Source organism: Rhamphochromis sp. 'chilingali' (genome assembly GCF_963969265.1).
Source record: "Rhamphochromis sp. 'chilingali' genome assembly, chromosome: 2".
Lineage (NCBI taxonomy): Eukaryota > Metazoa > Chordata > Actinopteri > Cichliformes > Cichlidae > Rhamphochromis > Rhamphochromis sp. 'chilingali'.
This window is the reverse complement of record NC_137930.1, coordinates 61,096,315-61,122,101: the sequence shown is the minus strand read 5'-3', so window position 1 is coordinate 61,122,101 and position 25,787 is coordinate 61,096,315. Positions and strand designations below refer to the sequence as shown.

The 25,787-nt window shown below is 42.7% G+C and overlaps 1 protein-coding gene across 2 annotated transcripts in view; it reads left to right on the top strand.

Annotated features, from left to right (window-relative positions):
* Window positions 1-25,787, top strand: part of wwox (WW domain containing oxidoreductase) — a 144,158-nt gene that overhangs the window by 21,705 nt on the left and 96,666 nt on the right. For both annotated transcript variants that reach the window (XM_080907182.1, XM_080907181.1), the window contains one exon: window positions 23,666-23,754. In XM_080907182.1, coding sequence (XP_080763308.1) covers window positions 23,666-23,754 — 89 coding nt within the window. The remainder of the gene's footprint in view (window positions 1-23,665; window positions 23,755-25,787) is intronic.

Here is a 25,787-nt window from a genome sequence, read left to right as displayed (position 1 = left end):
ACCGGGAACGAGTCCGACTTACTGCCGGCAATGCGAACCAAGCTCTTGCAACGGTTGTATAGGGATCGAATGGCCCGTAGTAATGGGCCAGACGCCCCATACTCCCGCAACACCTCCCACAGGACACCCCGAGGGACACGGTCGAATGCCTTCTCCAAGTCCACAAAACACATGTAGACTGGTTGGGCAAACTCCCATGCACCCTCAAGTATCTTTGAGAGGATAAAGAGCTGGTCCAGTGTTCCGCGACCAGGACGAAAACCGCATTGTTCCTCCTGTGTTAACACTATTGGAAGTAAAAATAACTTGAACTTTTTAACTTTATATATATATATATATATATATATATATATATATATATATATATATATATTAGGGGTGCAACGATACACAAAATTCACGGTTCGGTTCGATACTTTGGTGTCACGGTTCGATATTTTTTCGATACAAAAAAATGTTCATGCCTTTTTAATTTGTCATTTATTAAAATTATAAATATATGTTTTAACTCAAAAGTACAGTTTTTAAATTTAACCCTAACCCTTGTGCGTGTTTTTTATTTTGACAGCGAATGCGCACCTGCGGACCACTTATGTGCAGCCCTGGTTATATAGCTCGTCATATTGCAGCCACAGAAATTCTTTTGTCCATGAAACCATAAAGCTGCACTTTCTTTTTGCCTTATAGTCTGATTTGTCATAACTTCTCCGTTTTGTGGTAAGCTTTTCTTTGGCTGTCACTTCTTCACCCTGACCTGTCTTATTTGGCTCAGCAGAACTAAAATATATATCTGTCTGTGAAGGTCATCGTAGTCAAATATATGTCCTGCTGCTTTTACACACGCACTCACATAAGCTCAGCGATTCTCTGCGCGATCAACCTCTCACATGTTTAAGCTTGCTGCGGGAGATTTCACTTGTCATGTTTGCATAGTAAGCTACCAATTAATAAGACGATGTCAGAGGAATTGGTGCACAAATTATCATCACTCACAGATCAGTGCTGTCATTGCAAAGTGAAAGCAAAAAAACAAGCGCAAATTCAAACGCGATTTCAATATGTCACATATTGACAGTGGCTCACCGATGCCAATGACATAATTACCCAGCTACATTTCCGAAAGAATGCAAAAGCATTGACATATATTTTACTTCCTACAATAGCCCGACGGGCAGGGCAGAGATAGATTTTGGTAGCCCGACTGAAAAGATCGCTAGCCCCGGGACGTCGGGCTAGCGATATTGCAAGCCCTGTATCTGATTGAGGAATCACTCATCTTTGGAAAAGAGAGTTTATTACAGAGAAATGTCTCTTTCCAAAATAAAAGCTATACTATCCGCTTCTTCTGGGCTATATTCTCAGCAGCATATTAAACATATAAGGAGAATCATGTGCTAACAGCTGTCTAAATGACTCGGCTAAAGTTAGTAGCATGCTTGCTTGTTTTTTTTCTGCTTCCACTTGTCTTTGCACTAGGATGATGTCGGCGTAAATGTGCAGTCATATTTGTTATGTTCCCACTAGTGCTTTCAGGTTAATCTCGTTGAAATGACCTTAACGCCACAGCACGGCAAATCTCCGTTAACGAGCTACCGCCGATCGCCCCGTGCATGGGGCTAGACGGCCAACACGTTAACGAGCTAACTGCGCTAACACACTAGTTCCCACCCATGTAATTGAGCATTGCATGGCACATCCAACATACTGTTTTACTTTAGTGCATGACTCGCTTACCTTCAGGGTCATACGTCACATGAAAACCAAAATAATTCCAAACGCCAGATCTGAATGAGGGTGGGGGAGGTCCATGTTGTAAGGAGAGCTTAACTTCTGTCTCGCTAGCTTGCCCTGCGCTCTTCCTCCTGACGATGCTGTCTGTGTTGAGCGCTCAGTGAATCTGCGTTCGACTACTCCGCCTAGGCTGCACTGTCGAGCCTAGGCGGAGTAGTCGAACGCAGATTCACTGAGCGCTCAACACAGACAGCATCGTCAGAAGGAAAGTTGATAAAATAAATTAAAAATTTTGTATTGTTCGATACATATGCGTACTGAACCGAAAGCACTGTATCGAACGGTTCAATATCGATACGAATATCGTTGCACCCCTAATATATATATATATATATATATATATATATATATATATATATATATATGCATGCTCTGACTTGTAGTATGAGTATGAGTATGTGGTCTTGTAGCTGCAAAGTTTTTTTTAAATGCAGCCAATGCGCTTTTCAACAAACATTTCAAACTATTTACAGAACAATCAGCTGTTCTGCATTAAATTTGATGCCACACAAATTATTTGTGCCACTCGAAAAAATAATTTCTGTCCACTATGAGATAAAGGAGAACAACACAAGCCTGATACCTGCAGGCTTGACAACAGGAGATGTATCACTCCTGTAAAACCTGTAACATTCAGCAGTCGCCTCATTGTTCTGACACACACAAAAAAACTTTTGACTACACTACACACTCACTTCACAAGATTTGCGCTAAACGTCTCAAATCTCTCACATCTCAAAACACCGCCATCACTCCTAAAACTTTCCCCCGTTTCTTAACAACTAGATGCCACGTTGCCATATCATTGTTTGATTGGTCGACATGGTACTTTTTTCGATCAATAGGAAAGGGTGGGGTTTTTGGTTTCGTTTTTGCTTGCAGGTGGAGAGCGCTTTCAAGTGTTTTCCTTATAAAACGCCGTTTCTACCATTTCTTCCCGCAGTAAACATAAACAACGATAGTATTCAGGAAGAAAACCAAACATTGCATATTTTTTTTATCATAACTCTGGTTTTACGTGGCCTATCAACACAAAATCCAAACTGGTATAAAGTCCACACTTTTTCCGTCAGTTGTTCCGTCTGTCCTGCTCACATCTCCAATGGTTGTACACGTTGTCATTAACGTGGCTTCACTCCACATCAGCTACGCCGCTTTGCTAGCTAAAACACCGGTGTCGGCACATAAGGACGCTGTCATAGCCTGTCAAGACGTTGATTAGCTGCGAATGTGAATCGCATTATTGGCTGGACAATGGCTAATTACTGGCTAACACTGCAATACAGAATTGTTAAAGTATTAATTTTAATTTCAATTCAGGTTTTTATTTTTTTTTGTGCGCAATGCAGATTTTGTGTGCGCAGAGACCGTGCCAGCAGTGCGCAATTGCGCACGTGCACAGCTTAGAGGGAACATTGCTAAACATCCACCTACTTAGAGTGTCTTTTACTATAACTGAAGGCTAAGATAACCGTCCATACTTGTCTTTCCAAGCAGAATCTCTCCTAATAATGCCTGGATGTCTGGAATAGAATATAAAATCATAAACTGAATAAACAACAAACCCAACAAAAAAAAACTATAATGTTATCACTATGGAGGAAAATGGCTTCAAACACTGACACACACACACACACACACACACACACACACACACACACACACACACACACACACACACACACATATATATATATATATATATATATATATATATATATATATATATATATATATATATGTATATATATATATATATATATATATATATATATATATATATATATATATATATATATATATATGTATATATATATATATATATATATATATGTATATATATATATATATATATATATATATATATATGTATATGTTTCTTCAGGTGTAAAATTTGAGATTTAATCACTGGGAATTTATTTTCTTTTGAGATTCAGCCCCAAGAGGCCGTTGGTGGAACTGCAATTTTTGGCACATCCACATTAATTTCCTAGTATTGTCATCTAAGTTTCTCCAGGGAGCCTCGTTCAGATTTTTAAGCACTGCAGCTCTTGGCCTTTGCCTGACGCTTTAACTATATGCATTCTTTTCAATAGCCTTTTACCTACCCATCTCCTATTCCCCTCACAGTGTAAAGCAGGTTAAGTTGCTGGTTAACAACCAAAGTGTTGTCTGCATACCAGAGATGTATTTTTCCTGATTGCCTTTAAATTTATGCTTATCTTTGATTCCAGCGTCTCCCTCAGAGAGCTGTAATGGACTCCCCTGAGATGTAGACCACTGCTTGGTGGGCCAACCAAGGCCCTCGGCCCCTGAGTAGAATATAACATACACACACGTGCGCCTAGGTCCTTTTTTGTAACTTCTTTCCTTTTTTTTTTAAATCTAAAATGCTCATTTCCCCCATTGCCCCTCTCTACAAAACATGCTAATGAGATGCTTTGTAAGGGCGTTAATTAGCGAGTTAGTCACTGATTGCTGTGCTTGTTTTTGTTGTGTGTGCGCGTCAGGATGGGAGGGGTTGGGGTGGTGGGGTGTTAATATGGCTGTGTGCCGCTGAGGAGAGGTTCTGTCAGGGTCTGCTCTGGAACCAATTAGGCTAAAGCCTAGTGTCCACTGAGGCTGCTGGGAGAAAAAAAAGCCTGCTGCTTGCAATGTCAAACAGCAACATTAACACAGGCCAGAGAGGAAGAGCAAGACAGGCAGAGAGCTGATAAGCAGCGGTCATTTATACAGACAGGCAGACAGCCTAAAACACAGACAGTCCTTCACTGAATATGAAAATCAGGCAGAGAATGCACTCGTACCCCTCTACCCTCTACCATGGAGTGCTATCTTTGCCATTGTTATCAGTCCTTAAGATCTATAGATATATATGTATATATGCCTTTTTTTTTTTTGCGGGCTGCTGTAGGATAAATTAAGATCCGAATCAATGGCACAGAATGTTCCTTTCCAAGCACCAGCTATTTCAGGTGGAGTAACTGAATTTTTTGTTTTTTTAACAAAGTGGAAATGGAAAATGTTTTAAAAGGCAGACAGGAAGAAGGCAGTCCAACCTTGATGTGAGTACATAATGCTGTGTTCCCATGACTTCCCGATGCACCATCTTACCGAGGCACACTGGCTTCTTCCTGCTGGTGGCTTATGATTTATAAGATAATGCCACATGTTTATGCGTCATGGCCTACATACGGCAGTATGAGGTGGCAAAGTTCTACACGAGTCCCACGTTTGTTCTAGAAATCTTCCCTGCATGACTCTGTGTGTTGGGATACATGCAGGGTTTTCAAACCCTTTGCCGTCACCCCCACTCTACCTTTAACCTGAATCACACCGGTTTGGAAATTTGTGTGCGTGCCTCCGTGTGTCCATTTGCTCAGTGCATAACCTCCTGTGTCAGTCTGACAGGCCCTGTGCCCCGCTGGCCACCATGACATGCCACGCTATAGCCCGGCTTCTCTCTTTGGGCCAACATGAACTGACACTTGTGAAATGCTGACCTGGTCCGTCGCAGACCCTCCAGCGCCTTAGGATGCTGCTCTTTTAGTCAGTGTTCCTCACTTCTCCCCTCACTTCATCATTCCTTTATTTTCCCTTCTTTTAGAAGGGTCTCAAAAGTCCCTTCTCACTCACCTTTCAGACCCCTACCAGTTTTTCCTCCTCTTTTATCTTCCTAAATGATTAAGGAAATTGCAGCCCATTTCCCAGGTCAGTGAGCAGGGCTGGAGCACTCTCTTCTGCTCCCAGAGTAACCAGTATATCATAATTAATCATTTTCAAATCCTCTATCTTGCAGATGCGAGTTCACACTGGTACACTGGTATCCCCACATCAACCTCTTCGGGGAGGATGCCGATTAAAGATGAACATATCAAGCAAAAATACTGCTCATATATATTTTCTTTTTTTTCTGGGGAGCTACAACATGTATAGATGTGTGCACTTTGCTAGTTTTACCTAATTTTGCCAAGTGGACTTTATTTTATTTTATTTTATTTTTTTTACTGAAGGAGTTCTGTGCACCTGTAGTGGTCTTCGCATTTGAAAGTTTATTCAATTTGTAAAAAGCATGAAATCTCACCGCACAACACACGTTTTACTGGTTAGATTGTTAGCAGGGTTATTATTATACTTAGTTTAAGTTAAACTAGATATGAAAAACAAATAAAAAAAAACAACTACAACTTAAAAAAAGATGGAAACTAACTGAAACTAAACTGAATTAAAAATAAAAATTAAATAATATTAATAAGAAATACAAATTTATAACTGTGGTTGTTAACAACACGTCCTTCTACTTTTTTTGTTATTCAATGGTTAGCTTATAGGTTGTAAAGCAATATGACCACATGTTGATTTAAAAAAAGTAATGCAAAATATTTGAGGAAAAGAAGTAGTTGCAAAATATGTTTAAAAAAAAAATTAAAGACAGAAATAGACAATCATGACCTTCCCAACCAGTGCCAGCAGCTGGGAGACCTAATTCCTCCAGCTTGTCCTGTCTGTCCTGGCTCTCCTCCTGCTTTTAGATGCCCAAAAGACCTCACCTGGGAAGCCCTTATGACAGATGCCCCCTCAGCTGAGAAGCTCAGAGTCTTTACTCTGAGCTTCTCCTGAAATGCTGAGATCCTCACCGTATCTCTCAGGGTGAGCTCAGACACCTTTGGAGGAAGCTCATATCCACCACTTATTCTATCAGTCTGTATCCACAGCTCATAGCTATTCGTGATGGTAGAAATGTAGATGGACCAGGAAATGAACTTTTCACCACAATCCACAGCATCTGCATCCCTGGAGATGCTGCACCAATCTGTCTGTCATCTCCTGCCCCATTCTTTCAATATGTGTGTGTAACACTGGGAGATACTCATTTTCTTTCTCATCTAGAAATGAGGCAATTTCTTCAGTGTGGGGTTTTGCTTACATATCACTGTTGGAGCTCAGATAAATCCAACGGAGATTGTTGCTGGTGATGTCAAGACTTGTACTTAAATAGCCCCTTAGGTTGTCTCCGGACCACAGCAACATTACACCTGCACCTCCCTCTGCTCATCCAATCGTCTCCTCAGGTGCATCCACTAAATCACCGAGGTAGAGGTGGTTCTCTTTTATTTCCAGGATTGTACAAATCGTTCTGTTTCTTTGCATATTAGCAGCATGAATCTGCCTCTCCAGGGAGAACTTCTCATCTCTCTTTATTTGCTTATTTGCTTGTTTTCTACTTGAGCGCTGCCTGCGAATTAGGATCCCCAGTTCCCTGCCTTTAACTACTTTCTACTCTAGCTTAAGAGCAGAAAGGATGGATTGAATGAAGGTGCACCCATGATATGTAAATTTGATGAGGAGACACCCCCCCCCCCCCCCCCCCCTTTTTAACTCAAATTTATTCCCCAGCAAGTGACCACACAGGGCTAAGGAACAGCAATAAGAGTTACTGTAATATACCACTGAGGATTTCTTTGCATTACACAGGTGACGGTTCTAGTTTAGCTTGTGGGAATACTAAAGGAGGCTTTGTGTAGTAGAGACTATTAGTACAACAACCTTAAGAGTTGAATATCTTGAAGTTTTACAGTAGACCAGTGTGTGATTGTGCATCTTTGCAATACGCTCCTCAGGTTCAGTATGTATGTGCCCTCACATGAACAGTGCACACACACACATTTGCATGGTGTGTATTTAAATGCTTAATTATGCATTTTGCATAGCTTTGGGACATGCATCACTCTTCCCAGACTGCTAATAAAGTGACCAGGGAGATGGGGAACCTAAATGAATCATAAAGTGCCTGGCTTGCATTCCTCACTCTCTCCCTCTCTCTCCCTCAGCGCTCTGCTTAGTTATTCCAGCCCACCGTGAAAAGCTGTGTGCCGCTCAGCTCTGTTCCTCCTTATGTCTGTCTGCCGTAGCCAGGTGCTCTGTCTCCTGAAGAGGTGTGGCCTGCTCCTAATTGCCTGGACCACAGTGAACTATGGGCAAATGCTTTGTGTGAGGGAGCACCATGAAGGAATAATTTTGAATAAATCACGTAGTTAGCCGGTTGATATTTTCTGCTAAATAAGCACTTCAGCGGGCGTCTCACAAGGAAGTGTGAGCGTTAGAATGATGGGTCACTTGCCATAGGTCATGTTGGGGAGGATTTAAATGATTTAAATGATGTCACTGCCACTGAAGGGGACGGGTTCAGGAAGGATGTGTAAGGCAGCACCTCTTTGTTGTTTGAACCTGACAGATTTTCATCCTTCTCTCTTTCACTTTTCCCTCTGAAGGAGGACCCATTGCCCTGGGATGAGGGCTTCTTATGATGAGAGAGGTGAGAGGTTGCCTGGATCTCTTTCCCTCTTTCTCTCTCTCTCTTTTTCTGTCTGCCAGCAGAGAATGTTATTATTGAAGTCTGAGAAGTGCTGACCACAGAGAGACACGTCCAGCACACACTCTGTTTTAAATCAAGAGATGAGCCAATTGTAATAGACTGCAGTTAAATAGACCGAGGCTTAGTTGACGTCTGCCAAACAAGCAAGCATAGTAATGTCGAGTGCAGGAGCCATCTGGCAACGGCCTGTAACATTTATCTGCCATTACCCTGAGCTTTTTTAGCATTTTAGCACAGTTTGAAATTAGCATAGGCTCTCAGATCCCGAGATAAAGTTCATAGGCGATGCAGTAGGCTAATTACATGTAATTCTGTGTTTGATGTCTCTGTGAGATTGAAATTGTCGGATGCTGTCTCTTGTCATCATGAGATGGGAACCTAATGAGTGTATTCTGTGCCCTACAATGTCTGGTTGCATTTCGCATATGAGACAGAGGAGGGGGTGAAAACGGAGAAGAAGGAGATTGCAAATGTTAGTAGCGTGTGTCGGTTGAGAAGGACATTGGGATTTGTTCACTAATGAACAGACAAGTGTGTCATAACACGTCAACTGCTGGGATATCCGACTGTTCTGACGCTGTAAGTTACAAATTTCAAAGTCAGGCTGGTCGTCCATCTCCACTTTCCACAAAGCACTCCGAAATAAAAGGATGACGTTATTACAGCTGGATGAGACTGGAACCTTTTAAAGATGTGCCTTTAAAAAGCAATACATACCTGCAGCTCTGTTATTTAATTTCTCCACAGTCAATATATGCAGTTGGATTTTGATGCTGAACTCTGCGTGTCATCTTTTTTGACTGTGCAAAGTGTTTTCTGCTTATATGGTTGTGTTTATAGGGTATATTCTGCAGTCTGGTCTCATGGAATGATACCAGTGAACTGCTTCAGGCATCCGAATAATCCTGCCCCAGGCACAGCTATCATTATTTTCTGGGAAGTTGTTTGTGTGCATGTGTGCATGTGCACATGTAAGTATGTATGTCTGCGTGTTTGTATGTGCTGTGACACGGAGTTAACACTGGTTTACAGCTTAATCAGTCTGTGTAACTGGATGCATATTTATCAGAGAGAAAATTCATGCTCAAAGAATTAGACCTTAGCCCATACATCATTATCAAACACACACCCACCCACACATGCATGCCCTTCAACACATACACAGACACACACACAGATCCACATTTCATTAGAGAGGCAGATTCAGGCAGCAGTAGATTAAAAACAACGTGTGTTTTTACAGGTCCATAAATCAAGCGCGGGACGAGGGGGATTCATTTAGAGAACACCAGAGTTGTGGCGTAGTTGCCCTCACGTGACTAATGCTCAGCTGCGATACTTTGATACACTGCCTTTTTATTAGTTTCATTCTCTCTTGCCCCATATCAACGATTATCTCTCAGCTCACATCTGACTCGTGGTCTACGTTATATGTTGAGTTCATTTTGGTGAGGAAAGAGCCAACATTGTGACGCACGATTATGCCTACATACGTGCGTGTGATTAGGCCTACACTACAGCTTTACCAGATTAATTGTATGGCATTGTTTGTGTGCTGTTCACTGGAAAAAGTCAGGTTATGTCCTTTGCTCTCTGCATCCAATGGGAATGTTAGATGATTAGCATCTAACATTTGGACTGCTCAGACTTACCTCTGTTTAAAAAAAAAAGTTATTAGTGATGCTCTGCAATAAAGGTAACACCCACACATTCACCACCGCTTCATCTGTCATACAGCTATTGTCTCAGCCACGCTGAGGCTTAGCTGTTTGGTCATGTGTGTCTGTGTTTGTGGGTGTGTAGCCCTGATTTTCAGCATGAGTCTGACACACAGGGAGCTAGTGTAATTTCCCCCTGCACTAAAACCCCCAACAAGTGGCACCAGGGGAGAGAGGAGCATATTACAAGTTCAAGCGGCTATGCTTTCCTTTACCTCAGAGAACTACAAGCGCTCCTGACCTGTGACCAGGCATAGCCTGTGTGTGTGTTTGTCTGTCTGTGTGTGTGTGTGTGTGTGTGTGTGTGTGTGTGTGTGTGTGTGTGTGTGTGTGTGTGTGTGTGTGTGTGTGTGTGTGTGTGCGTGTGTGCGTTTGTACGTTGAGGGAGGCTCAAAGGTGTCTGAGCTACCTTGCTGTTCTTTCAAAGTGTAAAGCATTTATTAGGGTCCAGACCTGTTTGGGGGGCCGCAGGGCAATATTATTTCACGTGTTCCAATTGAGGTGTGTGTGTGTGTGAGAAAGAGAGAGTGTGTTTTCTGTGCAACTTTTTAGATAACCAGCTCTATATAGGAGGAGGCTAGAAGGTGAACAGGTTTGGTAAATATATCAAATAACTCTGTAATAAAAACCCGCTGTAAACCAGTGAACACAGTTTGACCTTTGAACTCCAGCTCCCTTGGTCACAGTGCTATATGTAGACCACATGAAGCTCTGCTGATTAATTCTGCTGTGGACCATGAGGAGGAAGTATGTGTCTCAGACTTTGGCTTGAAACTTTTCTGTTCCATCTAATAAAGTGTATTAAGGAAACTGTGAAACCTTTCTCTCAAATAGTGGTGATCCATTTATAACTCAGAGACTACAGTAAAATTAACCACTATGTGTCACGGTAGGTTAATTTAAGTAAATTGAAGAAGACTCAATGAGAATGGCGACCATCTAAAAAGTGGAAATCGGGACATTCCTCTTCTCAAGTCTTTAAACCAGAAGTTTGTCTATGCATGAGTTATGATACAAAAAGAACCCATGAGATTCAGGTTACTGTAGTCTCTAGTGATTGAGGGTGGTGACATATAACCAGAGTCTCCTGACTGAGACTTTTGTGTTTTATTTCAGCCTCTAAAACAAAAACCAGCTCTAAATCTGCTTTGCCGATCTGTAGGGCTGCTGGCACCAGCCACCACTCCAAACCTCCCGAGGAACTTTTTGTTGTTGTTGTTGTTTTATGATGCAGACTTGGTATATTAACAGATTACCTGACAGCACAGCATAATGTGCTCTTAAGTCATTTAACATATTTCTGTGAGATCATGCTGGTTGGAAAACTAGAAATGTGAAAGTCTGCTTTTGTCTCGCTTCATCTGATGTAACTTTGTGTTAAATCTTTCTTTAGGGTCATTGTGAGCTGCACGTGAGCTGTGCTAGAACAGCTGTAACTTTTGTCTAATTTAGCTTCTCATCTTCTGCTACAGGACATAATGATATGACAGCCCTTTGTCATTCCTACAGGTCTGTTTGTGGGAGCGAACGGTGAGTAGAGATAATTGCTGCCTCTCGTTTATCCTGTGAAGGGCACTTCTACATTTTAACCCAATTGCAACTCAATGGATATATAACTCAAGTGTGAGTGTAGGGGCCATGTGTACTTGGATATTTCCTTGGATCAGTTTGCTCCATTAATTTTTTGGAAACCAAATCTCTATTAGGGCTTGAATGAATGATCAACAAGAGCCAACTAGGGCAGTGTAGAAGACTGGACTTATGTGCAAAGGGAGGGAAAAAGTCATGAAAGTAAAGGGAAGAGAGGAAGATGGGGTGAAGAAAGGGAAGCATGGAGGAGTGAGGTGTGGTTACGTGGGGGTAGGGTGCAAGGATGCTCATCTATTACATCGCACAGGAGCCCAGGGGTCAGCTTTAGCAAGACGGATTCAGAGCTATTGGGTTTGGACTCCATCTCCCATAAATCCTGGCACGTGATGCTGATGGATGTGGGCCATAAAGCCTCCCGCGCTGACATGTGGAGAGCAACATGGGAGAACCATGGGAAAAAGTGAGTGCTCCAGGTTAATGTCAGCGAAGCCTGGGAGTGAAGAGGGGATGATGGAGAGAAAGAAAGACCTGGGCAGCGAGAGATCAGAGGTGTAGAGAGGGAGATTGAGAAGAATGAGCAGAAAAAGCCGAGCGTTTGTGGGAACACTGTAACAGAATTTGCTGTGGCATTTGCAGTAATTCAGCTGTCATCATACGGGTTTAAAGCCACGTTGCTTGGAGTGCAGTGGATCGCTCGACAGTGTTTGTATGAGAGAGGAAAAAACATTCACTACTGTGTGACTATAACAGCATTTAGCAGAAGTAGATTTGTATTATGGGCATTTATTGTTATTATTTGCTTTTATGGTGTCTGACGCTTTACCAAGATGAATATAACTCATTAAAAAAAGCAATAGAATTATAATAGACTCAACTACAGGAACTGCCGACCTGGCTAGACAGGAAATGGAGACATGTATACTTCCTCATTAACAGAACCCCGTTTGGGCCATAAACCACCATCCCAATGTGCTCGAGGAAAATGCCCTGATTAGGCGGGTGGAGGGGCATTGCTGCCCTAATGAAGGCTTCCCCCACAGTCATTTATGATATTGGTATGGGTAGTATGGTGACTAGGCCTATGGGATGAGCTGACTTACAAGAGATATGGATGTAAGTGAGCGGATGCAGTATTTTTGTATGGATGGGAGAGTTGGGCCGGGGGAATGCATATTCACAACTCATTTGGGGGAGTCAGTTTTACTAGGTTGCGGCTAATGGAGATGAGCTTGTGTTAAGAGCCGGGGGAGACGGTAATTTTACATAAAACCAAAAGAGGTTTGAAATGGGTGTGTGTGTGGTCAGGTTGTGTTTACTTTGTTCTGCCATCTTTTTTCGTTATTTGCTTTATCTACCCAGCTGAAAAAGAAGAAGATGTGATTGAGAATGACATTACTTATCATTATCATTTTTCTCTTTTAATTTACATTTTAATGAATTGATTTATGATAAAGAAAAAAAAACACATCGTATTTGGTTTAATCTTGCGGAGAAAGACTTCAGTGTAGATGTATTGAGATTGAGTTTTGAGGTTAATCTGCATTTTTGTGCCTCACTTGTTAAGAGGGCAAACTTTAATTCCTGCTCTCTGACAAATGCAGGCAAATTACAAAAAAGTTTTCGGCCTTTTTTTCAAAGGATTTTATGAGCACCACTATAAATTTTTGGGAGAGTTGGAAAACGTTAATAGACACAATGTTTTATTTGCACAGTCTTGTGTAAAAAAGCTATTATGCGGGCTGGATAATAGGATTTACATCGTGTTTATGAGGCTTTATTTTTTGACCAGTGGTATTGTGCGTGCCTTACACTCATTACGATGCTTTGCAAATAGAGTTGCATTCTAATTTAGTCATTTTGGTGATGCTGTTGGTACCGTTTGCCTTATAAACTTTCAGTAAATGCAGTGGGATTTTTCAGATTTTTAAACTAGGTTGTGTTCATTAGGAAAAATAAGTCTTTGAAGGAAAACGAGACACATAAATATAGATTTCAAGGTCTTACAAATGCCTTGAACAAATGTTACAATAAGCTAATCCCTCACCACCATTGTTTCCTCTCCGCTTCCTAATTTCTCGCTTTTTCTTGACTCACCCCTCGTCGCTCACCCCCCACCATCGCCACAGGAGCTACCTGAGGCCCTTGTGTCCACCTCATTCATCACCAAGGTTTGATTCCTCTGCTTTGAGAGAGATTGGGGGGGAAAAAAGAGTTTAGAAGGAAGAGTAAAGAGTCATAACAAACCTTCCTCTGTTCTCTCCCCTTCTTTTCTACCTCCCTTCCTTCAGCGTGTGAGGGAGAGATGAATGCAGCTAGTGGAATTAATTGCACTCCGTTACTGAAGATCAGCAAGTTTGCACTGTTGGCGTGCTGATCTGCCATATGGCTGCCCACTAGGTGAACACTTTGATTAATGTTGCCCACTCCCCATTTTTTCCCCACTAATATTTGATTCTGATAACTGAAACTCAGCTCCTCATTCTTAGTCTTTCCATCTTCACTCCTTGCACCCCTCCTGTTTGCCTTTTGTTTCCCTCTTTTTTTATTTATTTTTTGCCATGGTCACCCGAGCCATCTGTATTTGCAGATAAAGTTCGGTCTCGCCCCTCTTCGTTATATTTTTGTTTTGCTTACAAAGAGTTTGTGTGATGTGGCATCGGTATCTGTGAGCATCCGTGAGATTAGAGTGAGAAAGAAAGGCCAGAGTGTTTGTTTAAGAGAGAGCTTTGGAGCTGTGGGTATGTGTCCTTCGCACTTGATTAGGCCCCTGGTGTGTTCAGTGGTTCTCTATTAGCCTCCTCAGCCTCTCGTCTTCTACTGTGCAAAGTGACTACTCTCATGCCCAGAGGTCTAAGATGCACACACACACACACACACACAAACCATGCACACAGTCAGATAGGACAGTGTGCTGGGGTCCATGCAGTAACAAGGAGGTGAACAGATGCTGGAGTCACAATATCAATAGGGCTGACTGTAGGTAATAATGCCTTAGCAGGGTCCAGCCATGAGACAGTGCTAACTAGAGAGGCAAGTCTCAAGTGGAGCATTCACTATCTGCAAATCGCACCATGTGGCTGTGTGCGTGTGTGCTTGTTTGTGGGTGCGCATACTCCCATTACACGTTAGAAAGAGCCTGATGTTGCTGCAGGGGTGCAGCGCGGCGATGTCAGTGTCATCATCAGCTCGGAGACAAAATGTTCTCACCTGAGGTCACAAGTTCACATTTGTTTTCTTTTTTTTTTTCTTTACCCCCCTGCTATAATGAGGCAGCAATTCAGAGCACTATGCAGACATCTATGCGGGAAGATGTATTATGATCACATGGGTGCTTTGTTTTCCTTCTTTTTTTATGGCCTGTTCTTGCTGCTCGTCTATTTTGGTCTTCCTCAGTCTTGTTAAGTGCTGCCATTCTCCGGTGTTTGGATGTGGCCCAGAGGGCCCTTAGCGAAACCAGGGGCTGGGAATGAGCAGCGAGCCCCAGCCAGGGGGTGCCCATGGTAGACTGCCAGTCCCACTAAATCTCGCTGATTACCTGGGGTGGCTGTGGTGTGATGGGGGTGTTACCAAGGTGCTAGGCTCTCCAAAGAGGCTGATTGAGATGCAAATGGAGGCCATAACTCAGAGGTAATGCAGATCTGAGCACCCTTTGCCTTGTCCGTTCTTGCTTACCTCACTCTCTCATCGCTCCCCATTTACCCCAGCATAGGAGGAGGCACTGTTATCGTCTCGGGATAAAGTTAGATATTTATCATAGAAGGAGAGAAATACTTGGCTAGGGCTGAGTATGGGAATTGATCGTGGTTTTGACTCGACAAAAGCTCCACAAACTACCAAGTTAGCTCACACATCCCTGCATTTAGCTACATCAACACAAGTGCAGATGCACCTGAAGAGACCAGAATGTTCTCCTGTTTCTTAGACAGAACAGATGGACACTATAAAGTGTGAGGGACTCTAGGCTTGCCGGTATAGAGAGGTGGAATGAACAGGGGAGGAGGAGAGGAGGAGTAATTGCATAGTCCTTTGCCGAATTGTTCTGTGGATGCAAATTTAAATCCCTCCTATTATTTTAATAATCTGCCTTTTACTGCTTGTGCTCGGATCATTTGTTTGCAAACCAGGTTATTTGGAGAGGGAGGCTCGGGGGTAATTTCATGCTTTGGAGCATTTATATCTATAACTTAATGAGGAGAGGGCCTGTTGTTTCCTGGTAATACACTGCTAGAGGGGAGCAAACTTTTTATTCTCCGTTTAGGGTACTGTTAGAGGGCAATAATGTGGGATTACTCTGATGGAATTAAGGAGCAAACTGAGGAGAGACCTAATGTAGCTTTGGGTGATAGACGAAAGTAATACTGATGGTTTAGACGGGGTTTTTTAGGTTCATGGGTTGTACCATAGGAGGATGGGCTTTCCTGTTTGCCAATCACAATAAGCAGATTTCTTCAGATTTTAGCTCTCCTTTTTTCCATCGCATCCACATCTAAAAGAAGAAACCTCTTCATCAACATGCTCTGGGTGCACCAGTTTATAAAATTCAGATATTGTCACTCATTTAGCGCCAGGGCAGAAAGTCAACCCAGTGGTCCCAGCTCGAACTTAATTTGACACAACCTTAATACATTTAGCTGAGAGACAAAAGGAAGATGCGCCGTCTACAGAAAGCAGCACGCAGTCTTGCGAGATGATCGGGACTCTTAATGCAGTTACTTTTCTTCAGTGGAGCCAAAGACATCGTGGGATGGAGTGATGGAGGGGAAGGTGTGCGTCCACGTCGTCCTCTTCTTTCCTTCTTGCTCGCTGTCACTCCTTCACTCCTCCGTTCCCCTGTGTAGGATCGCTCCTCCTGCAAATTGAATCAGACTGCATGAATTAAAGCAATAATTCAATTTGTTTACAAGACATCATTTATTCTCTGTCACGCCAGTGTTCTGTTGACGATCCGTGGCTCGCTGACCCTCGACCTCTGCTGAGGTCACATGCCGCACTTATTATATTTTTCAACCAGAGTCTTTTAGGCTATTATCAGGCGACAAGGGGCTAAAGATACATGATGAGAATCCTATTATTCAAATCTGCCAAGCATTTTCACTGAATGCAAAACTACCCTTATCAGCAGACAGGACAGATCATGTAAATCGTGCTTCAGCACCTGCATTTGCGGGTTGCTGATGAACGTGCTCCTGACTTTGGAAATTGAAGTAATGTTAATAGTAAAAACAAACACTCTGATGTCAGATGGTGCCTCCCTTTTATCCCTTTGCTAAAAGGTCACTCTTACATTCCCCGTTTGTTGCACTCGTGGTGATAACAGAGTATCTCTACCGTGTGATTTCATACGAGAAAGGGCTAGATTTTCTATCCCAGAGAGAAAGAGCAAAAGGCACCATCTCCTGTCTTTCCAGACTAAACTATTGTGACAGTGGAAAATGGTAAGCAGTTTAGAATATTGCCGAACAAAAGAGCTTTTAATCAAAGTGCATACCAGACCCTGCGGAGTATAAAACATTCCCTCATCAAAAGGCCTATTATACACTTACTCACATCAAAGGCCTACACGTTCCTTAATTGCAAGATTCTTTTCTTATTCAATTATGTTATGCTTATGTTTTTATAACGCTGATACAAAAAAGGAGGCTCGGATAACCAAATCAAAGGGGCTTAATTTATTATCTCTGAACAGCCGATGTGTGTTCACTACAACAGTATACATTTGTGTAAATGGTTTTGGTGCTTTACCAGGCCTCTGGATACTGAGATGGCACAAAGCACGAGCGTTTCAGGAGAAATTAAACAGAGTAAAACTAGCAGGTTTAGATAAAGCAATCACATTACTGTCGCACTTGAAAAGAACGCATTATTTTGTACTTGAGCGAACGGAGCTTTATTGCTGACACGCCCAAACAGAAAGTTGTATATACAATATAAATGCACAGGGCCTAGGAGTTTTTCTCCATCTCTTTTGTTATCTAACCACAACATAATCAGCAGCTAAGTCTGCGTGCGCTGTTCAGCCAGACACTAAAGTCCCTGTGCAGAATTGCAAAATAAGTTGGGTGTAAATATGTAATTGCCAGTGCTTATTCTGAGATCTGAAATATTAGGGAGCAATATGGAACGCATTAAAATCCTGGTTGTTAGGGGTATCGGTTACATTGAAGACATGCAGGAAAATGTGCACTGTCTGCGAATCTGGCGGAGATAGAGGGGGTAAGATGAGGGGGGGAGATAGGAGCAGGAGAGGGTGAGGAAATGGAGAAGAAGAGACAGAAGAAGAGAAGAGTAAGATGAAAATCTCTTGATGTCTTTCTGAGAACATAGACACATTATTTAAATCTCCATCACTTTTTAATGTAAATCTGATCAGGCTGTGCCCTGGATGAAGGAGGGGAGAAGGGAAGTAGAGGCAGAAATGGAGACACGCACACTGACACAGAAAGCTTTATGATAAAACACCGTTAGGATTGAAAGCTGGATGTTGCTATCTGACTTCACACTTGATTCTTTATGAAACATAAACAAAAACCAAAACGATTTTATATTAACCGTCTTTTTTTTCTTCTTAATGAAACAACACTTCCACTGTGGTGAAATATTTTTAATGTGCATGTTTGTATATATGGGTGCACGTGTCAGCTTGTACGTGCGTGCTTTATGTGTGTGTTTGTGTGCAATCCGATATCTGCCTCAGGCCCCATGGCCCTGGTCTGTCTGCATCCGAAAAGCAAACTCTGCAATTATGATGACCGCCCTGTCCTTTTCATTTCCCATCGCTGTCTCTCTCTCCCTCTCTCGTTGTCTGCTCTTATGCCTTCCCCTCTCTCTGTCTTTATTTTTCCTCTTGTCTGACCTGTCTGTCTCTTTGGAAAGGTAGCCAAAGTCTCAATAGCTATAAAATAACGCCAAGCTCGATCACCTCAAGTTTCAATGCAAAATCATCTCGCTCTTTTTCTGTGTGTGCAGTCCGTTCACCTCACAGATAGCCTCCAAAAAGTTGCTCATCTGTATATTTACATGGCCATTGTTCATGTTTACTAGCAGTAACCCCCCCAAAAAGCCAAACCCTAATAATTCCCTGCATAATTTCTTATATATTGTTGTGTGAATTTGGTTTTATCTGGTTGCACGTTAATTTAGATTTTTGGAATCACTTTCTAAAAATGACAGCATATTCTAAGAAAGTTTTTGCTGAATTATATTATGCTGTATTATAATGCATTGTATGCATTACAGAAGCTGTTCTATACTCCCGCTTTACTACATTAGAGGGAAATATTGCACTTTTTACTTCACTAAATTTATTTGACAGTTAAAGTTAAAGATTTTGAAAACCTGTAATGAGCGTATAAAATGTAACGCCTCACTATTCAGTAAAATTAAATTACACCAGCATATAAAGTACTTAAAACTGCTTCACCTCTACCAGCTATACCATTAAAATTCTGCTTACACATTAGTTAATAGGTGTTATAAAAAGTAATTATGTAACGTTGCCTCTGTAATGACTACTTTTGGTTTATTTAAATTACACATTGCTGCTAAAAAAGATTGAATTTAATTATTCGTATATTTTTGTACTGCTGCTTTTACCCATTAAAGTAACTAAATACCTTTTGTTTTACTGCTCATCTTTAAGTTCTTTTAAAGTCATTTTCTGCTCAGTGCGCTTTTCTCCAGCTTTCCGCCTCCATGTGACTTCCTGACAGGTTTGAATGAATGATTAGCTCATTGAAGTGCTTACTAATTCACGCATTTAATTAATTACAGTTATTAGAGCCGCGCTTACTAACATGGCACGGCCGTCGCTGACCAGAAATGTCAACTGAGTACTTAACCGAGGCCTGGCCTTTTTGCTCCCCGCGCGCGTGTCAGGTGCCCCTGATGCCCACGTTACGAGCAGCGGCACGTGGGCGCCTCATTCTTCATGTTTCTCATCTGGAAAATCATCCCATGTCCTTCCTTCACCTTTCCCATATCTACCCCTGCAATTGCTTGATTTGTAACTTGATTTCAGGAAAGGGAAAACCTGTAGATTATCCAGCTTTCATTAGAGGGGAAAAACCCAGTCCGTGTCAGAGAAAGAAGAAATCAATTTAATACAGACTTAACTGGAGGAAATTGCATATTCTGCCTGTATGTGCTGAACAGGCACTTTCTCTTCCTCACCAGAGACCTGCCTCCCTATTAATTGCAGTGTGCGTGCATGCCAGTGAGTAAGTGGATGTGTGTGCGCGCGCGTGCGGGCGTGCATTTTGTTTGTTTGTGTGTGTTTAGTGTTTGTAATGTGCAGAACGCGTGCTTTCATTTGTGCGTTAGGTGCTCGAATGCATGTCGTTACCTGAGTGTGTATTCAGTCTTTTTGTCTGTGTGTGGAGGTCAGTTCTCAGACCCGTGGTAGGGCACCCAGCCAGATGTGTCCTTTTCTTTATTTGCGATGTGCATGTGCGTTCTCCACACGTGGGGTGTGTGTGTGTGTGTGCGTCTAATTTCTTTGTCGGTGTATAGCGCATGCATAGGCATGTGACTTAGCCAGGTGGAGAGGAGATTGGTTGGTATTTATGAACAAACGTCATAATTGTGACAGGATGATATATGACCTGCACATTCCACAGTCCCCCCCCCCCCCCTCCTTCCTTCTCTCTTTTTCTTTTTGCTAAAAATATATATCTATGATATGAGTCTTAAAAGCTGATGGCCAATTTAGTATGGTGTGTTGCGGCCAAGGTCATAGAGATCTGAGTTCCTTGGTGTTCCTCCCTCCGAGGCCTGTTCTAATCTACAGAGCAAGAAGAGGGGCTCAAAGTCATTTCTCTAATTGCTTTTATAAGGTGCCCTTTTCACATGGTGTCTTCCCTGCTCATTCACTTTCATCGCCATTACAACACCTTACCTCTGCACCTGCTGGTTAGGATATGTCCATATTATACTGCTGTTGCTTTATATTAATATTACGAATCTCATATTCAGGAGTGATACTTCAAACCACAGGAATTCGACACTGCGTTGTCTTCCTTTACTCGCTTCTTCTCCTCGTCTGAAGCGTTAACCGGGGTCTGCGGGCTAAGTGTTTTGTGTATATATAGGGGTTTTTCTGATTCCTTAAGTGTTGCCTCTGCATTGGTGATCTATAAGAGGCGCTGAGGTGGTGAGCAGCACAAGGTGAGGGAAGATGGAAGCAGGGGTTAAAGTATGAGAGTGAAGGCTGAGAAGGATAAGGGGAGAGGGGGATGAGATTGAGTCTAGTGCATTAAGACAGTGTATTATTTGGTGGTTCCACTTGCTTGCGTCCATTAGGGGTGGCTTCTGTGCTATTAAAGGGGTCAGCGAAGTGTGTGCACCTGTGTGTGCCCACACGTGTGTGTGTGTTTTAAGAGTTAGTAAAGTGGTCCAGTATCTTATTGAACAGGATGGGACTCCCCTGCTCTAATACTTCTTCATTTTATTGGATTGGATGGCCCCGGTTATAATTGTATTAGAGCGCTTCCCAATCTATCCTCTCCTCCTTCTCCATCTTTCTTTCAGCAGTGATCACATGTCATTCCTGGGTACGCCGCGGAAAAGAGCAGGATAGAGAAGGAGAACCTCTGCAGTTGCCAACTTTCTGTATTCACCGAGGAAAAGTTTAACTGTTTGCCTCCATCCTTGCTCTTAGTCCTTCCTTCTCTCCTTCCTTATGGTGAAAGTCCTAAAGGTCATTGTCTTGTTACAGATAGCTCGTCTTCTGGGTTTGATGGCAGGTGACAGGTGAGAGGTGTTGGCAGCAGCGGTAGTCTGAGGCATCAGGTGATGTTATCTTCACGGTGACCTTGCCGATTTCTGTCCTGAACACGTGCCTGTTTTGCGAACGCGTAGACACGAGGACGCTCACTTTGCAGCGGTTTCTCATTTTTGGAGCTTATTTACCGCGTTTCTCTCAGAATTAGCCTTTCTGTTTTAGTTGTAGCGATAGGTTGTGTGTAGCTGGGGGGCGGTAAGCACTGTCACCCTGAGCCGAGCTCTGTGGTGTTGCCTACTCAGCGATTGCTCCAGAGTTAACCAGAGAGGCTTCGCTGCCTCTCACTTTTCCTTCGCCCTTGAAGAGACCAGGAGTTGTCAGGGTCCTCATAAAAACCCTGAACGATTGCGTCTATGCGTTCTCCGTCTTTTTCTACTCCTTTTTTTCTTCTTCTCCTTCCAAAACCTGGCCATCTGTCTAATTGTTCACCTCCATCGCTTTAATGCTTTTTACATGCTTTTTCCCCCTCTTTCCAGGCAATAAACTTTATTTTCTTCGCAAGACTTCAATCTGCAGGGGGAGGGTAGGCGGGCGGGCAGGCAGGCTGCTCACCTTCTCCCTGCTGGATTTGCTCCAGTGGCCCCTCTTCAACCCCCCCCTCTATCCTCCCTCTGGTCTCCCATTACTCCATCTCTCCTTTCCTTTCCCTCCATGTCTCTAGAGAAGAGGATATGTGTTCGTCAAGCTGACACCTGCTCTCATCTTCTCTGCTGGTCATACACACATAGAGAGCTATCCTGTTGAGGAGGCCTTATAGTGACCTGTTAATTATCACACTGCTGTCTCTTCTGACCTTGTTCGGAGGTAATGCCTCATTTTTCTCACAGTAAAATGAACAACTGAAGATGATTTTTTTTTAAACATATGTGTTACAAATGAGGTTTTCCTACTATATTGTTACTTTGGTGACCAAATATTACTTTTCAATCCACCTGCATTTATGTGCATGTATACCTTGTGAAAGTGGCAAAGAGTATAAATGCACACTGCACATATAAGCAATTAAATCAGACAGTTGTCTCCTCTCACCTGTGATTACTGCTGTGTACAGATCATATAAGCAGGTACCCTATAATCATATCTATAATAGCCATAATCAGCCCTTTAATGCTCTGTAATAGCATCCATATAATGGCATAGAGTGGCATCAAGAGAATAATTCAGGCATAGATAATGGTGTGATAGCGTGGTTTTACCCTTGAGTCACAACATTGAATTTGTTGTGTGCGTGTGCGGGTGTGCGTGTGCCTCTGTATGCATGTATAAACACACCCTGGGGCAGTTAAGGTGTCTGTAAAATGCCTGAAGAATCACATTTCCATCAGAAGATGCTCTTAACCCTTTATTGTTTTCTTTGTGCTCACTGCTCCATGGAGCGTCCTTGCTGTGAGTGTCATGTGTACTTAGCTGTGCTGAGACAGACACGCTGAGGAAAGACGTTCCCATATGACACCCAGAGACAGGAGATCAGATCAGAGGGGATGCAGGGGAGCAACACCAGTGGTGGCGGATGGCGAGCTGAACGCCTTTCCGGGTGTAATCTGAGCTGACAGTGTTCCTCTGGGATGGCGGGTGAGAGGAAGGAGGAATACCTGGTGCTACTGTGCCCAGAGACCAGAGCATGAGGGATGCTCTGGAGTCTGGAATCTACATGCTCCATCTCAATTCATGCGGCACGCACTCGTGCTAACATATGCCAGAGTCCCATGTGAGCTCATATGGGCAGGTAGACCGAATCTGGCTTTTTTGGTCGAGGGCCTCAGCAGATAAAGGGAAGAGTGGGGAGAGACAGAAAGGCATGGAAAGACTGTGAGTTGACAGACTTGATGAACCCCGTTGTATGATTTTATTAAACAGATATGGTCCTTGCATGCATTTTTGCTGAGGCCTTTGCCCTGCAGCACAATGCTACAGTAGGATGGAGGGGATGATGAATATTTAGCCTGTCTTCAGCAGTGTGTAAATGCAGCTATGCATTCACTTCTCAAGTCATTTATCTTTTTCTTCTTCTCTGCTATCTGTCTGCCAACATATGGTGTGAGATGAGCCACACCCAAACATGCAGGGAGAGGACACTGTCACTACTTATGAGTTTCTTAAGAGTCTTTAGACAGGACGGTAACTGGAAACCTGGATTCTGGATTCTCATCAAAGTTTTACTTTGAGAATCCCCATGTGGGGAAAACATGGGGACTACAAGCAAAGAGCGATCACTCTTCCAGGACTTGAATCACTGCATTGTCCTGTGAAATAAAACAGAATGCAAACATTCAGCCTCTACTTGTGATCACTATTTCCTTTGACAACAACGATTAAAATGGGCAAAAAACTAAAAAAAAGTCTTTGAAATGTCTTTTAATTTGCTGTTACGTCTGTATTTTTCTGATCATATTGTTTTCTCTTTCTCAACAGCACAAAGCGAGAGTTGAAGCAATGATGTGCAACCTGGCTTCTCTGCGCAGCGTCAGGGAATTTGCTGAATCTTTCAAAGCAATGAAGCTGTAAGTATTAAACACAATGTTGTTCATTTTCATCCCTTCCTTGTTTTGGAAATGCAGGTTGTGTGTTTTTTAGGATCAAGCAGGCGTGGTGTAATAGATGCCGTTTATAAATTTTGTCTCCTCTTACTCTTGCCTTTGAGCTGGTCACAACTGAATTCAGCTGGCATTGGTCCCACAAAACCACACAGTAAATGGTGATGCTCATGCAGGTGCCCTGCATATGGAAAATTGCCCTGCGTGATGTTGGACCTGGACAATCAAACAACATGGAGAATCTCCAGTGTGGAAAACACAGGAGAAGAGTTTAAAAATGATTTATTAATTAAAGTTATGGCAGCGTGCCCAACTAAAAAAAATGATGGCATTTCCTATTAGTTGCTCAGACTTATTTTTAGTCTAAGAGCAGGAATAAATAAACAGTTAAGTTTAAAACTGTGGGGACTAAATAGCGTCTTTTATTTAGGACTAGCAACTATTTATCTCTTTTATTATGCCATACTGAAAGGACATCTAAAATGTTACTGATGGACACCATATGGGGAAGGCCCCAGGAGTGAGTGTGTCTATTTGTGTCGATTTGCTTGACATTGGTCGAACACACTTTATGGCACTTATTTTGTGGTGGTCAGCTTTTATAGCATGTGTCTTGCGTCCCGTGGCCGCTCGTACGGTTGCTATTTTGGGGTCATAATTTCTATCATCCATACGGCTCATCCACCCGCAGGTCTCTAGGCAGGGGAGTGTGTTTTTGTGTGTGCGCAGGGGGTGTTGGTGTCAAGGGAGCCCCTTGGGGAGAGGCCGGGCAGTCATCGCCCGTAGCAGCCCTGGGGCAGGTTATGGCCATCCAGGACACGTGTCTTGGGTCACAGCCAAACCTCACGGTGGCTTCCCTCACTCTGTGTCCTATAGTTCCCTCCCTGCGCTTACATATATCCCTCCCACCCACACTCAAGTTATGCTGGCCTCCTTTCAACTCCTCAGTCCTCTCACACTTTAGTTTTTTTGCATATCACTGTTTACAAATGTTTTATCTGCCTTAGTTTCTCTTTCTTTCCCGTTCTCTCGTGTCGTCTCTACGTCTGTGTCGTTCTCTCTCCACCTCAGTATTTTGGCAAGGTTGTATTTCTTCATTAGCCGTGCTGTTGGGGGGGGAGTGCGGGACTCCCAGGGGACGTCAGAGTACATTAATTCTCATCAGAAGGCGAACAGAGCAGAGTGGAGGCTGGGAGCTCTGAGCTGTGAATGGCACTGGGCAGCTGTCTGAGTCTACCACCACTCTATTACTGCACGTATGTCTTCAGGCATAACATGCACAGGAGCGGCAAACACAGCACGCACAAATATGTGCATACAGACATACGCGGGCACACACACACACACACACACACACTTGTAAACACACAGAGACAAACAGACACAAACACACACACATGCTCATACGCACATGCACAATAATGCTCCTGCAGTGTGTCATTGACAGGTGAAATGTAATCAGAGGCTTTTTCTTTTCCTTCTCTCGTTTCTCACTCTCTTGCTTTTAAGTGCTTTAGTCAGTGGCTTTCACGCTGCTTTGTGTTCCATTGACCCCGATTCTGCTTTAATTGCCTGTCCATTGAAATGAAATTACCTGGATATTGATATTGTTGAATGTGGCGCAGTTTCATTGGGATGTAATTGATGGAGGACGGCACTGACAGAAGGCCCTAATATAATTTCTACTGAACGGTCCGTAATTAACACGTGGAATTTGTTTTCACCTCTGATTTGTTTTTACTGAGTTCAGTTTTAATTTCAAGCATTTAAAATGTAATAGAGGATTTTTAAAAACTAAACAAACAAATGAATATAACTAAAAATTATATACAAACCAGACAACCTTCGTCCACAATTCTTCCATTCATTTATACTCTTGTAAGGGTTGGATTATTTTTTTGCTCCCTTATTATGTTGCTTCTGTAGTGCGAGTTTAAATGTGGGTCAAAATGAGTGGCGCTCTCATATCCACTGTATATGTGTTTGGAGCAAAGTGCATC